This window comes from Gavialis gangeticus, unplaced genomic scaffold, assembly GCF_001723915.1.
Source record: "Gavialis gangeticus isolate Ggan-Ray unplaced genomic scaffold, GavGan_comp1, whole genome shotgun sequence".
In the NCBI taxonomy this organism is placed as follows: Eukaryota; Metazoa; Chordata; order Crocodylia; family Gavialidae; genus Gavialis; species Gavialis gangeticus.
This window is the reverse complement of record NW_017729034.1, coordinates 44,471,107-44,487,239: the sequence shown is the minus strand read 5'-3', so window position 1 is coordinate 44,487,239 and position 16,133 is coordinate 44,471,107. Positions and strand designations below refer to the sequence as shown.

Sequence of the window (16,133 nt, the reverse complement as noted above, 5' to 3'; positions counted from 1 at the left end):
CCTGTCCAGATCTAGTTGTAGCCTGTTTCTCTCTTTTAGTATGCCCACTTTTCCCCACATTTTAGTGCCATCTGCGAATTTGAACAGGGTGCTTTTCACCCCCTCGTCCAAGTCGCTGATGATGTTGAACAGTGCAGGCCTGAGGACCGAGCCCTGGGGGACCTCACTGCCCACATCCCTGCAGGTCGAATAAGACCCGTCTACCACCACTCTCTGGGTGTGGCCCTCGAGCCAATTTGCGACTCATCTGACTGTGTAGGCATTGACACCACAATCACCTAAATTTGTAATAAGAATGGGGGGAGAGACAGTATCTAAGGCCTTCCTAAAGTCCAGAAAGACTATGTCCACCACGACACCTGCATCCAAGGATTTTGTGACCTGGTCGTAGACGGCCACCAGCTTGGTCTGACAGGACCTGCCTCTAATGAACCCATGTTGATTGCCCCTAAGCATAATCTCCCCTGCTGGTCCCTCAAAGATATGCTCTTGGATAATTTTCTCAAAGAGCTTTCCCAGGCCTGAGGTAAGATTAATGGGCCTATAGTTTTCTGGGTCCTCCTTTCTCCCTTTTTTGAAAATGGGGACCACGTTGGCTCTTTTCCAGCTCTCTGGCACTATGCCAGAGCACCACAAGTGCTCGTAAAGCTGTGCTGGGGTTCCCGCAATGATCTCTGCCAATTCCCACAGCACTCTGGGGTAGAGATCCCATGGAGAATGGAAAACCCAGATCCCTGGTTACGAGATGACTAGGAATTTCAGCAACACTCCTATTCGTTTAGTATAAAGAACATTGCTTAAATTTGTTTGACACACAATATTTAAAACCTCACAATGAATACATATTATAGAACAAGCAGGGGTGGCCAATCTGCAGCATATGTGGGACGGGCAGACTTTGTGGGTGTTAAGCAGCAGATCAGAGATCAGGCGGGCAGCACAGTAGCAGATTGGGCAGGGAGCACAGGAAAAAGCAGAGCAATATATTGGGTAGAGCAAGTGGCCTGTCAGTTAATTTCTGACAGGCCTGCCAAATAAGTTGGCCCCTATTGTTACAGAATATCAAAACAACAAGCAAATTAAGGCTGATTTTTTGAGGAGGAGAAAGTGTGCCAGTTTAACTTAAGGTGTATTTTTAAACCAATATACTTATTTCAGTGCAGCAAGCTTATTTAATTAGGAACAACTTTAAGCTAAATCAAAATCAACTGAAAAAAGGAAGTGCCTATCTAGCCATTTGCTCCAATTTAACTATTAGTTTAAAGTTACAACTTTAATGAAGCCAGTGCAAATCTACATTAATTAACTTTTAGTGTCTTGGTTAACCCTAGAATTTAATAATATTGCATCCTGGATAAATATAACCCACTAAAGAGATTAAAGCTGATACATACTAATTAGGGGTGTGCAAAGTAGCCAGATTTGATTCAGATTCAGCCCAATTTGGGGGACAGTAATTCAATTGGTTGATTTGGATCACTGTCCTGATTCAATTTGGCCTAATCTGAATTTGAAGATTTGATTCTGATTTGGAGAATCAGTGATTCTTCAGCCCTAGACACAGCCTTAAATGTTATTTCTACATACCTCAAAGTACCAGGTACAGTTTGTGAACGCTGAGATGGTGGGATGGATGGAGTGTCCCACAGGAGCACGGGGCCGGGGGGTCCCTATGTGCTCAGCGGCAGACCTGGAAGTGGATCAGAAGTACTTGTGGACCATGGGGAGACTGCAGGGATCACTTCTCCTGGTGCCCCCACTCCCCAGCCAGTGCTGTCATGGGAGAGCACAAGCACTCTTGCCTGCCCCCCCTGCTTGTTGCCTAAGCAGGGAACACTGCTGTCACGGGGTGCACCAGTGCTCTCAGGGGGTGCATGTACACCCTCTATGAGTCACCACTGATACAAGTGCAAGTAGCGCAGCACCGCGCAAAACAATGAACAATGCGAGACTGAGGCAACTGCATGATGGCATCACATACCTGCCTCATTCACCCTTTCACAATGCTTTACTCGCATCACTGCATAGCTGCGTTGAATGCTTCCTTGCATAAGATCAAATTTTTCTTGCACAAAGCAAGTTTCTGGTATAGATAAGGTCATCGCATATAAGCGAATTCACATAAAACAAATTTGCATAAAGAGAGACCCGAGTGTTTAGGAGTTTTCAAGAAATTAGGGGAATAGAAAATGAGAGCTAACATAAGGAATAACTGTCTTTCTATCTAGGCTTAGAGATAAGCCTGACTCCCTGGCTCCACTGAATTCTGTCTTCCTAGTCCCTGCCTCTATTTATACTTGTTCCCTGGTTCAAAGTCTAATTCGCCTTGACAGCCAATTCATTACCAAGAATGCTAGCTTTGAAAATATTAAGAAATGGAAATCTTAAATACAATGAGCCAGATCCTATTCCACCTATAAGATGTTTTGTCAAATGTACATTTTATCCACTTTAAAAGGGGAGGGGAAAGGAAAGGGCTGTTGCTTGGGAGGTTGCTAGAGCAAATTTTCCTAATTTTGACCCTGGATGATAAAATCTGGAGTGATTTTGCTACATTTGTCTAACTTCAGAATCTCACAGCAGTAACAATTACATCATAATAGCTTGTATTTGGGCATTTGACAGCAGTGCAATAATTGGGCACGTCCCCACATGGAGAGGCATGCATTTCCAGGGACACAAAAAACAGCAGCACATATTTGTGCCACTGCTTTGTGCACCAGGGTACACCTCTGCATGTGTGCTCCAGTGCACGCCAAAGTGTCCCAGGTGGGGGTAGGGAGGCTGAGGCCAGCTCCTGTGCTGGCCCAAGGTACACATAGGTAGGTATACACATACCTTTTTCCTAAGGGCTTCCCAGGGTAGCAGCAGCATGGATCCTGGCTGGCAGGCAGAGTGTGGCTCTGGACAACCAGGATCTGTTTCTTACGGTGCATGCTGCTGCTGCATGAACTGCACTGAATTAGTGGTGGGTTTTTTATTTTTTGATACCAGGATATCCCGGTATCAAATTTTGGCACCTCACTGCAAATTTGCAGCAGGCATATATTTGTACTTTTGCTGTGTGCAGTTTGCAGTGCCACAAACAGGTTGGCAGAGTTGCAAGTCTCACGTGCACACTTGCCTGGAAGCACCCATTATATCTGCCTGTATTCCATATGAATTTAGGTGCCTACGTATCATCCTAATCCACCCTGGTCAAATACTTGAACATCCTTCATAGTTTCATAGTTTCTAGGGTTGGAAGGGACCTGAGCAGATCATCTAGTCCGACCCCCTGCCGTGGCAGGAAGAGTACTGGGGTCAAACGACCCCAGTAAGGTGGTCATCCAACCTCCTCTTAAAAACCCCCAGGGTGGGAGCCTGCACCAGCTCACTTGGAAGCTGGTTCCAGACTCTAGCCATCTACTCTTATAATCCATCCTGCATCCAGTTGTCATGGAATGGGGTCCTTAAGGATGGCTGTGATCTCCCCAAGGCCCCTTTACCGTGCCAAGTTGGCCCAATGGGCCCCCTCTATTCTCGCCCCCCATGTCTTTGATGGAATGATTAATAGGGAGGCTGCTTTTAAGTCCTCTTGGACAGTCTTGATTGATTCTCTGGACCCTGTGGGTTTCTGGACCTCTGGTGTGTCCCGCTCCAAAACAGATGTCACAATGAGTGTTTTGGGGAACCCTAGCCTTATGGGCTATGCATGGCGCCAGCCACCCCTTTACAAAGCCCCAAGCCTTGTAGATGGTACCGATGTTGTCCAGTCTAGGCTTTGTTGTAACTGGGCCCCCTTGTCCTCCCTGGGCTGTCTGCAGCCCTATCTCGCTCTGCACCTCACCGGTGCCTGGGTCTGTGCACCCCAAATGCCATGCCCTCTCTGGCACTGGGGTCTGTGCACCCCAAATGCCACACCCTCTCTGGCGCTGGGGTCCCCACACTGCCATGGGCCCCCAAGGCCTCCTCCTTCCCCAAATAGCCTCACCCAAACCACTGGTCTCATAAACAAAAATCAACCTACAAGCCCCAAGGTTATAATATAAATTCAAGCCACCCAGCTATAACACCATTCAAGCCACACCAGGGGTACTCCATCCCCCAACAGTATCAGAAGCTGCACCTGCAGTCAGGCCTCTCCCTTTTGCTTGCTCTTGGAGAGCTCCTTCCCCCTTAGCTGCTGGCAGGGAACTACCCTCCTGGCCTCAGCCCTGGGGTGTATATATGAGGCAGGCCCTGCCCCTTCCTGCCAGCTGCTGCCACTGACATTTTTTTTAAATCTCAACTATTTTTTGTTCTCACCTTTCTGAGGAAAAAAAGAACAAATTATAGAATTTCCATCTTCTGTCACTCAGTCTTGGAGGATATGTGACAAAGTTAGATTGGGTCACCACAATGGTTCCTTCTGGCTTAAACATTTATGAATAACACGGTGTGTCTAAATGTGTGCTTTAATGCACATTATCTTATTTTAATGCAAATTAAAGTATCATGTATAAAACCATGGGCATTTATACACATACCTTTTTCTCCTGCCATGCACTGGAGATCCACGGCTTCAGAGCAGATTCAATTAACTGAATCAGTTGTATGAGCAGTAAAATGTGCGTCAGCATGCAGAAAATGGGGGCAGTATGTGTTTGAACTACAGCACGTTCTGCGTTTTAGTTCAAGTGGGCCACCACCGTTTTCGCAGTGCTGACACACATTTTGCTCCTTATACAACTGTATGTGTTGCTGCACCAGGTGTTCTTCAAAGTGTTCAGCACAGTGGCACTTGCATATGTAAAAATGCCCCATGCGTTTTACTTAATGTGCATTAAAATAGGCTAATGTGCATTAAGCATCACTTAAAAAGCATGTACTTTAGTTAATGCCCATTAAGGCTGGCTAATACTCATTTTCCTAGTACTTCGCAATGGTGGGTGTCTATTTCCAAGTGCAGAGGCTGCTCTGATGCTCTGTAATTACAATGCATTGGAGCAGACTTGATTAATTGAGTCTGCCAGGGTGTGGTAATTACTGCACTCCAGCCAGCCTCCACATCTCATATATCAGCATTCCCATGCTTCAAAATGGTGGCAGGGGTGCTTTATCTAAAGCTTGTCAAAAAAGCCATTTTAAAGCATGGGGACGCTGATGCATGAGACGCAGGAGGATGCTGGGGCTCAGTAATTACCACTGCAGCAGACTCAATGAATCAAGTTTGCTCCAACACGCTGTAATTACAGCACGCTGGAGAATCCTCCCAGCACATCAACAGGCACCCCTAGTGCCTCCTCCAAACTCTGGAAGTCCTGCAACCTGGTTTCCTTTCTCCAATTCTGTGCGAATTGCCACACCAAAAAAAACAAAAAATATTTTAAAATGTCAGAATTGAGGAGGCCTTGTGAGCTTCTTGAGCCTTTGGTTTGGCAATACTGAAATCTTCTTGTCATCTAATGTAAACCAGTCTAGGCCTGGGCTTTTCATGCATTATAACTTCAAGCTGATGTAATCAGGAAAGCCAGTGACTTTTTTAAAACTGTTAACCCCATCAGGTGTCAGGGGTCTCTCACGTGAGCTTTTGGCTATACAGAAAATGAAGGCAAGACTAGATAAAAGGAATCCCTGACCCCAAGCCCATGATGACATGAAGCCCTTATGGTTTCATCCCCCATAGCATGGCCAGCTTGCGCCTCATCACTGCCAAATCAATCACTCGGAATATCAGTGGCATGAATATGCTAGTTATATTGTTATTCAGAGCCTGCTTCTCCACTCACATAGTTGTACCTTATGAAATTCCTTTCCTGGTTAATATGGGTGCCTTGGCTTGCCTCAAAAGCAGCCTTGAAACTAACAGGATCTAGTTAGTTTAGGGCTCCTAATAGCATAGCGCTGACAGAAGTTGAGATGGGTTAGGTCCATTTTATAATTGCCAAATGCAGCCATTATATGTGGCTTAGACTATACCCGAATTGAGGATGGAGTTCAAGAAAAAACAAATTGTTGCTCTGGGGGCTCACCAGGGTATTACACAAGGTATGGTAATCCAGCAGATAGGTGTAGTAGAAAAAGAATATGTGAACCAGAAAGCTCTCTCAGATTATCTGTGCTGAGTAACCCATCAGGTATAGACACTCCTCAGATCATGATTAACAGCAGTTGAATACTCTTTGAAGTAAATGTCTATGTCTTTTTCTTCGCATGAGGAAAAAAAAGAAAAACAATCACTATACCAGTGTAGTGATAACGAGTGCTGGAAAATATCTGTTCTGTGGACTCCATCACTTGTGGGTACAAACTGTGTACTCCTGTGTACCTTAGCATTTGTTCCAAAGATTTTAGAGAATCAGCTCAAGGAATCAAGCTGACTTTAAGTGTGTGGGATTTGTTTGGTTTTTTTTTTTAAAGTGCAGTAAAACTCACCATCACGAGAAGCATGTTGCCTATTTTAGCCTAATATTGTACTGACATAAAGGCAAGCCACTTGTTTTTTTCAGCCAGTCAGTAATCTAAGGATGTGCATACGCCTCCTCTGTGACAATCATGAGACTGTGCCACTTGCTTGCTTCTGCTCCCCAAACATCACTTGCAAAAAAGTGACATGCACTTACTTTTTAGAGCATGCCTAGAATCGCAGTCTCAGACACTGAGGGCAGTGTACATCTGGTACCACTCCAATGACAACCATACACCTTTTCTAAAGCATTCAGCATGTGCAGACCTGGAGCAAACAGGCGTGTGGTGGCATTCTCAAAATTGCTGTGGAGACATACAACTATAACCTAGTTTTTCCCTCTGTTCTGTAAAACCAATGCATGTTTTGCCCAAACAGTGCAGAGATGGGCCTTATCTATGCATCTTTTTAATCCTCCGAGTCACCTATATTTCAACATTTATAACTTTCTTTGAAGTGGTCTCATTCATGTATGACCTTCAGTAACGTCACACTTTTAGAGACACATCCAGTACAGAACATTCCATTGTAGTTACTAATCAAGCGCGACTGAACTAAATGACCTCTGGAGGTCCCTTCCAGCCCAACTTCTTCGACTTCAAGCTGCAAACATCACACAACTGATGTATGGTGCGTTTGAGCTGATGATTCATACCCTTAAAAAGAGATTTGCATCTTCTTGCTTGTACTGCTATTTAGCCTCTTGCCATTTATATTCCTGTAAGAAAGTAACAGATGCATATATATATTTTGCTTCTACAGCAGTTTTCATTTTTTTTTCTTCACAACGCACACCTACCAGGAAAAAAAGGAAAGAAACTTCTCTTTTGGTATGCGAGGGTACCAGATGTGCACAAGACAGCAAGAAAAGAAAACAAATGGATCAGAAAATCCATGAAATACGATGAGGGCACTATTTCCCCTGCTTTCTGACCCTGAATTTGACTAGGGCAAGGCTAGGGACAAATGGTTATGTGAAATTTGCATTGTAAGCAGAACTGCCAACCTTGAATGCTCTCAAAAAATGAGTCAGGCCCCCAAATTAGGACAATCTTTGAAAGCTCCTTTTCTATCAACCACAAATATATTTCGGATTTTTATTATTTATTAATTTGCATCCTAGTGTCTCAGGCCATGAGGGCATTCAAATACCCAAGAGTGAGGAATTGATTATTGTAAAGATGGAATGCAAACATCTCCGTGCAATCTCCACCCCTCCCCCTGCTTTTTTTAAGGAAAATTGTACGTCCCCCAAATCAAATCAGCAAAAATCGATTCCAAATCCACGAGTCATTCAAGAACCATATGTGGCCCTGCTACTGGCAAGCACCCTCCACCCCCAGCTGGGCTTCAGATGCTTCCAAATCCTTTGGCAAGCATCCCACATGCGGGCCCAGGACTGGAGGCTTGAGGTTTGGGTGCCCCCGAGTTTCGCTCACCCTCAGCCGTACGGCCGCAGGACCAAACTGGGGAGGAGCCTGCCATTCCCATAAAGTTGGCGCATAGCTGAGATCTTTCTGCTAGAAGCAAAAGCGGGAGGCTAGCTATGCGTGACCTCGGTCAGGGTACCTACGGCCCCCTGCCAAGAAGGCAGCTTTCCCCCTGCAACTAGGAAAACCAGCTTCCCGGTCACAAGGGCTGAAGAAACCCAGGGAACACAGAGCACGGCAGGAACGTGAATTTCTCCACGCCACACCGATGGGAAACCCGCACCGCCATAAATGATCTCTGCTGCCGCTCGACGGGCGCTCCTGCAGCAGGGGGCTATTGCCCACCTGCACCCCCACCCCCTTCCTCCCTGTGCTGGGGATCTGCCCCGACGCATCAGCACCTCCCAGGCCAAAGGGCTGCGGGAAATACCAGCCGCAACCCGCGGGAAACACAACGAAGTTGGGGAAGGGGGGGCTGGCTGGCTGGCTAAGGGTCCTAGCGCGCGGCTGCAAGGCCCCACCATGACCCCTTCATGCGCACGCCACACTGTTCGCTCCCCCCTCCCAGCATGCCACGCGCCGCCCGGCTCTACGGGATACAGTCTTTTTTCCCCTCTGTCCAATCCCCGCCCTCCCCTGCGATTGGCTGGCGAGGGGGCGTGGCCTGCCAGAAGCGCGCGCGGCTTGAAAGCGCTCGCAGGCCGGCTCGCGCGCGCCGGCCGTTCCGGTCGGAGCAGCCCCTCCCCCACCTCCGGCCGGGTACGTGGGCGCTCTCCCCTGCCCCCCGTCTCCCCCCCGCAGGGCAACGGGGCGCCGCGCTGACCGGCTGCTTCGGCCCGCAAAGCCATGGGCATCGCGGGGCTGCTGCCCTTCCTGCGCGAGGCGGCGGAGGAGGCTCACGTGCGGCGCTACCGCGGCCAGGCCGTGGCCGTGGACACCTACTGCTGGCTGCACAAGGGCGCCTACGCTTGCGCCGAGAAGCTGGCCAAGGGCGAGCCCACCGACTTGTAAGTGCCACCGTTACCCCGGGGGGAAGGAGTCACGTCCTTAGTCTGCGGCTCCCAAACTCTGCCAGTGTGCACACCAGGAGTGTAAAACGGTACAAGCTTAAGCCCCTCCCCCCTCGCAAATTTCTGGCCTGTAAAGTAATGATAAGAAATCCAGGCCAGTGGTTCCCAACCTCTTTTGTACCACGACTGGCTTGTAAACACTGCTGGCTAGTTTGGACCCCCTGCCCCTCACTCCCATCCCCCTGCCCCTGGTGTGTGGGCAAGGGGTGCAGATTGAGGCCGCCCCCAGTGAGGGAGGGAGGGAGGGAGTGGGGCAGGGGTATGGGAATTGTGCCCATTGGTGACGCATAGGAGGTGCACGCGGGGATACATGCAACCTCTGCAAAAAGCCCTCCTGGCAGGTGGTCGCCACTCACCGCCCAGAGGGCTGGGGAGCCAGGACAGCTTCAGTATTGCCGGCCTCCCTGTGCGAAAAATCATGAGACAAACTCTTAAAAACTGAGAGATTTGTAATGTAAATCATGTGATGCTATTTTTGAACCATGTGTTTCTGTGGTTCCCAGGCCAAAGGCAGCAGGATGCAGCGTCCCAACCTGCCTCTGCCCCATCTGGGGGGGCACATGCTTCCCCCAGCCACAGGGCCCCATTTACCCCAGCCCCTGCCCCACTTCCCTCCCTTACCATGGGGGCCTCAATTTGCCCCCCTCTCCTACCCCTTCCCTCTCCCCCCTACCCCTTCCCTTCCCTTCCCCAGACTTTCCAGTTTGGTGCTCTATATGTGTGCTAGAAGAAAAAGTCTTGAAATTTGATCTCTCTATCAGGAGATCTTGAGTCAGAGTTAATTTGGCTTGGAAATCAGGAGTTTCATGATTTTTTCATGAGAGTTGGCATTACTGGACTTCTAACGCTGCTCTTTTGTGGGGGGGGAGGGGGGGAAGATATTGGAGGACATAAACTTGGGCAGCAAATACATGGGGAGTGGCTGCACCTTAGTGGAACAGGACCTGGGTAGTGTGGACCAGGGAGGATCCTGCCCTGGAGTGGCATCACTTTGAGCTGCATAATGAGTGCTTAAAACCACCTTAAGGTGTCTATGTGGGGACAGTCCAAGGATTAAGAGCTCCAGGAACAGTTGCAAATTAGCATGTAACAAGACCCTAACAGTTCTCTTTCCTCAAGCTGGGTCCTGGGAGGAAGCTTGTCCCACTGGGCAGTGAAAGGTGCGTAAGTAACTGCACTGAGGAGGAGAGGCAGTGGCTGTGCCTCTGCTCTGTGAGCTCGGGGCCTGTTGTAGAGAACGAAATAGATGTAAAAGCCAGAGAGGGACCTAAGACGGGGTTTAAGGAGAAACTAGCTAGAGACTTGCAAGGTAGTGATCAAAATTAAAAGTATGTTAGAAGCCAAACAGCTGCCAGGGAATCGGTTGGACCTTTGGGATGAGCTGGGTGTAAAAGGAGCACTAAAGGGTAAAGGGGTCATTGCCGAGAAGCTAAATGCTTTCTTTGCATCCATCTTCACTGTGGAAGATGTTAGGGAGATGCCGTCACATATCCACTCTTTTCTAGGAATAAGTCAGTGAAACTGACTCAAACTGAGGATTCAATAGGTGAGGTCATAGAGGAAACTGATGAACTTAAATGGTAGCAGATCACCAGGACCTGCTGCCATTCACCTTAGGGTCCTGGAGGAGCTCAGATTGGAAATTGCCTAACTCCTCACGGTAGTAGGCAACCTATCATGAAAAGCAGCCTCAGTACCAAAGGACTGGAGGGTTGCCAGTGTGACTCCCATATTTAAAAAGGGTTCTAGAGGGGACCCAGGGAACTACAGGCTGGTAAGTCTGATTCCCATTCATAGAAAACCGATAGTAGTAATAATAATAATAAATTGTTCAGCACATGAATGAATATGACTTGCTGGGGATAAACTAATGTGGCTTTGTCAAAGGGAAATTATGTCTTGCCATCCTACTAGAGTTCTTTGAGGGTAGATTGGGGTGACCCAGTTACTTTAGTATATCTGGACTTCCAAGAAGTCTTTGACAATATCCCCCATCAGGCTTTTAACTAAGTTAGGTAGTCATGGGATTACTGGGAAGGTATGATTGGAGATTAGAAATTGGCTTGAAGATGGAAAGCAAAGAGTGAGTATAAATGGTCAGTTTTCTGAGTAGAAAGAAGCAGTCAGCTTCCCAATCTGTGCTGGGACTGATGCTGTTTAACACTGATGAATGATCTGGAAAAGGGAGTGAGTAGCGAGGTGTCCAAATTTGTGGATGACGCAAAATTATTCAAAGTGATAAAGACAAAAAGGTGGACTGTGAAGAACTACAGAACGATCTGGCACAATTGAGCAAATAGGCAACTAAATGACAGGTGAAATTCAGTGTAGATGAGTGCAAAGTGATGCACCTGGAAAAAATAACCCAAGCTATACCTACACTATGATTGGCTAGATATTGGCTGTTCCACACGGGAGGGAGATCTGGGAATTGTTGTGGACAGTTTACTAAAAACATCAGTTCAGTGTTCAGCAGCTGGCAAAAGGGCAAAGTGTTGGGGATTATTCGGAAAGGAATTATAAACAAAACAAAGTATCGTTGTGCCCCATTATAAATCCCTGGTGTGTCCACACCTTGCATACTGTGTCCAGGTGTGGTCCTTGCACCTCAAAAAGCATACAGAACTAGAGAAGGTACAGAGGAGGGCAACAAGGGTGACTGGTGTGGAGGGGCTTCCATATGAGGAAAGATGAAGAGGCTAAGTCTACTGAGTGTAGAAAAGAGATGCTTGAGGAGGGACATAAGGGTTGGGTTATCTGAAAAATCATACCTGTTACATTCAGCTCTGTTACCCACTTTTTAAGGCGTTTAGGATTTACTAACATCTGAGAATAGAATATGTACATTTCAGACATTTAGGGGAAAATCTGGAAGTCAGCATCTACACAGTAATTATTATAATGTGCTTTGGAATGGTTGGCTGGTTTGCCAATTTTATTGTGTGATAAATTGTTTGAACGTCTGACATGTTACCATTTATTGCACAATATTTGCCTGATAAATGAGGTTCCTGCTAGGAGTCTTTGCAATGGCAAAATGACCCCTCTGTCCATAAACCAAACCAAAGCATGCATCTCTATACAAATACTGCAATAGGGAGATCAGTGGACTAAACAATATGAAAAGCCTAGAATTCCCTACAAATAGCTCTCTCTAAGGATGGGATTAGGGCACAGTGGTGGGTTGCTCCATTTGTACTGCTGTTTTATCTCCTTTCCCTGTAAGGCAGTGGTCAGAAATCCTTTTAGGCTGTTGGCCAGGGTGACTTGGTTTAGGTCAGAGGCGGGCAGATGCTAGGACCTAGCCACAGCCAACACTTTTCCCTGCTGGTGGCATAGGGAGAGTGCTCACAGATAAAGACCCAGTTTGTGCTGAATGGTGATGAAGCTCCATGTCCCAGGCCAAATCAACTGGCTCTATAGGGTGGATTCAGCCTGTGGTCTGTAAATTGCTACCCTCTGCTATAAGGCGTTGTTTACAGCACTGTTATTGGCAAAGTTATTCCCTCATGGTTATAATCTCTTCTTTGTCTGGGTACAGGTAGATACGCTGTATTCTGTAGAGGCAGTGTTTCATGCTGCTTCATGAAGCTCTAGTTATGCAATGTTTAGCAATCATTCATCTACAGTCCTGTCTGGTTGGATGATTGGTTAGTGCCACAGAAGAGGCTTCACACTCTGCCCCTCAAACTCCACAGTATTGATTATTTTTATTAGCATCAGGAAAGGATAAATCAGCATGGTTTTCTCCACTCCATTTCATCACTTTATACTATGTATATTTGGCTCACTCAAGTCAAAATGATGTTTTGTACTATAGTTTGTAAAGTTTGTCATGTATGCTAGGATTTGTCTAATTAATATACTTGCATTTAAGAGACAAGGTACAGTAGAATCTGGATTTTTATTTTTTTTGGTCAGGATGTTTGTACAGCAGGTAATTTGTAGTTGGTTGCCAAATCAAGCATGAGCTACTCAGTTGAGCGTGCCTCCTCCCTGCTCAGATGGAGCACTACGGTGATCCCACATAGTGGTTTGCTGTGGCCATTAATACCCAAGCTAGTTCACAAACCTTCATCATCTTAAGGGCTAGGAACCCCTAACACTGTGAAGAATCCAGGCATATTAGGTATATTATCTATTGGAGTAAACAGTATATCCAACAATACCATTCAGAGTGGGTAACGCCATTGGATTTGAAAGATGAGAAGTGACTCTATATTAGAATTGTGTGGATGTTCTGTGCTTTAACTGTGTGACACACACACACACACACACACACACACACACACACACACACACACACACACACACACACAGAAAACCTTTAAACATGTTATTGACCTATTTTGTTTTTCTTCCCTAGAAGTTGGAAATGTGATAGTGTTAAGGTTTGCTTTTAATAATCAGTTCTTCTCTTGCTTTGAAAAATTTACAAAGTGCATTTCTTTTTACAGTTATGTAGTTTTCTGCATGAAACTTGTTGATATGTTGCTGTCATTTGGGATCAAGCCAATTCTAGTATTTGATGGTTGCACCCTGCCTTCTAAAAAGGAAGTGGAAAAGGCTCGAAGAGAGTGAGTAATGATATGTTCAACTTGTAGGCAAACTACATTAGCGTAACTGTTTAACAGTGCATTTCATCTTTTTTTTAAGCTATGGTAATTTATTTTGCTTACCAAGTTTGCCTTAGTTACTACATTTTTACAGTACACCCTAATCACTGTTTCAAATGTTGAAAACAATAGACCTTTCTTTAGAGATTTTTTTTTTCATGACACCGCTCTACTACAAAAAGCTGCTTATGAATAGGGAAAATACACATTACTGAAACTATTGCTTCAAGATATAAAATTACAAAGAGTTTCAGATTTCTCCTTGGTTCAAAGCTGTCATGTAACAGTGTTTTTCTTTTCTTTCTCCCGATACCATTGTCCTCAGAGAAGTGGGACAGTATGATAGTATTCAATGTGAATCAAGGTTGGGATTTGTGTTCTGATTTAGTGGTTCTAGAATCTTGTGGGAGAATCTCCTGAAGTTTTAGCTCAGATTTGAGTAGGTATTGCTGGATTACCAATTCTCAAGAGATTTTTGGTCCCCTACACCTTGAAGTAATTTGTTTCTAATATTGGATTTAGTCCCAAAGAATCCTTCTCAGTCTCCCAAACTTGCAGTTCTTGGCACCTATACACATGTTGGATGTCTGCTCCGATGTGTGCTAATTAGCATGTTAATTAACATGCTTCAGCAACCTCTGCATCACATGTATTTAGCATCCCAGAACTTCAAAATGGCAGGAGAGCTGATTGAACTAAAGTTCATTGAACAAGCTTTAGTTCAAATGCCCCGCTGTCATTTTGAAGTGCAGAACACTGAATATACATGATCTTGCAGGTACTTTAATTAGAGCAGCTCAGAGCTGGTGCAATTAAAAGACCCCCTCTGCAGAGCAGGTGTATAGACGCAGCTTGTGTATAATATTTTCACTGCCCTTTAAAACCATCCCGGAAATCCACCTCTACTCCTTTTGGGGGGGGGGGGGTTTGCCCCCACTATTGACTTCAGCTAACACCTCTGTTCTTTGCTTGTTTTCCAGGATTTATTTTAATATTATTGTGATGGTAGCGCATCCTTCCATAACATCTGATGAAGTGAGCTTTTGCTCACAAAAGCTTATACAGCTCTGATTCAATTAGTCTATAAGGTGGATCTCTACTCTGCCTTATGCCTGACTAGAATAACACCACTAACTACTTTGCTGCTCACTATATCATACGTTGCATAATTTTATTTCAGTTTGGGATATTCCACTCATCTTTTACTGTCTGATTTCTGGATCTTTTTCTTCTTCATTTTGTCACAAACTGTAAACTCTTTTTGGGGGCAGGTGATGGGTAAATCGTGTCCCTTTAATCCTTTGAAAAGCACTGAGTAAAATTATAATATTGTGTGATACCATAGCAATGTTCAATATTTGAGGAAAATGGAATTTTTATTCCTTTGCAGGAAGCGCCAAGCCAGTCTTTTGAGAGGGAAGCAGTTGCTTCGTGAAGGGAAGCTATCAGAAGCAAAAGAATGTTTTGGACGTAGCATTAATATTACTCATGCCATGGCTCATGAAGTTATTAAAGTAAGTCATTAATTATACTGACTTTTGTATTTGCAAATGACATCTCCAGTGCTTGTTTCCACTGTATTTTTTCCCTTCTCTTTTTGCTTTTCTTTTCCGTGTCAGTGGATTGGTGATTTAACTTGCACATATATTGTTATCTTTAAACTTCATAATGTGCTGTGAAATATCTTAAGTACACCTTGTTCATGACAACAGATGGATGTTTTCACCTCGACTTTTTTTTGTGGTAGAATTGTATAAATGTCTGCCATTTGCCAGTTAAAACATTTCTTTTAAATTCTAATTAAACATTTAACTATTTTGGTGTCCTTAAATATTAACATTATTACCAGTAAACAACATGAATAGGAAATATGATACAAAATTATTTTCAGCTGCTTAAGAATTATGTAAAGAAAAACTGTAGGTAATTTAGAATGGCTCAAGACTTTTTTTTTTTCTTTTCAATCCCAGAAGAGTTTTATCACTCAGACTTTAAATTCATTTAAGTGCTGCTTTCTCTGTCCAAACTGTAATTTGTTAAACTGGAAGCATGCACAGTTCTGATAGTGGTGGCAAACAGCATAAAAGAAGCAAGTGTTTATAGAATGAAATCTCTTAGTTTTCTAACTCTTAGGTTTAAATCACTCAAATGCATCCATGTGGGTGGCGCCCAGTTGACTATACTAGACCCTTTGTGGGCACTGCCATCAGCAAAATTTTTAGATAAAGAGTAGCTGTTACTATGTGCTTACACAAAGTACAGTTTTCCACGTTAAGAATGGAGATGAGTCCTAAGTCATTTAAGCATTTTTGAACATCTTATCCAAAATTCCCAGCATAACCTATCCAATGCTACTGCAAGACAGTGGTGGTAAATGTTGAAAGCTTTCATAATTCTTGCATTTTTTTTGTTTTTATACAGGCAGCTCGAGCCCAAGGTGTTGATTGCATTGTTGCTCCATATGAAGCTGATGCCCAGTTAGCCTATCTTAATAAAACTAACTTGGTACAAGCTATAATTACAGAAGATTCAGATCTTTTAGCTTTTGGATGTAAAAAGGTATTGCATTATATAACCCTTATCTTGCTTG

General features: G+C 44.9%; 1 protein-coding gene and 1 long non-coding RNA gene across 3 annotated transcripts in view; one reads left to right on the top strand and one right to left on the bottom strand.

Moving 5' to 3' along the window:
* Window positions 1-5,505: 5,505 nt before the first annotated feature.
* LOC109304840 lies at window positions 5,506-8,300 on the bottom strand. 2 transcript variants are annotated; one of them, XR_002099482.1, is made up of 3 exons: window positions 8,259-8,300; window positions 7,867-7,947; window positions 5,506-7,145 (listed from the first exon to the last, which is right to left on the bottom strand). It is a non-coding gene; the product is annotated as an uncharacterized LOC109304840 (long non-coding RNA). The 2 variants fall into 2 exon arrangements; XR_002099481.1 differs by lacking the exon at window positions 8,259-8,300 and having other exon boundaries at window positions 7,867-8,130.
* A 242-nt stretch (window positions 8,301-8,542) lies between these two features.
* The window catches only part of EXO1 (exonuclease 1), a 41,145-nt gene continuing 33,554 nt past the window's right edge, over window positions 8,543-16,133 (top strand). Inside the window, exons 1-4 of the mRNA XM_019527626.1 lie at window positions 8,543-8,864; window positions 13,385-13,504; window positions 14,934-15,057; window positions 15,965-16,102. Of these exons, the coding sequence (XP_019383171.1) occupies window positions 8,704-8,864; window positions 13,385-13,504; window positions 14,934-15,057; window positions 15,965-16,102 (543 nt within the window). The 5' untranslated portion in view covers window positions 8,543-8,703. The remainder of the gene's footprint in view (window positions 8,865-13,384; window positions 13,505-14,933; window positions 15,058-15,964; window positions 16,103-16,133) is intronic.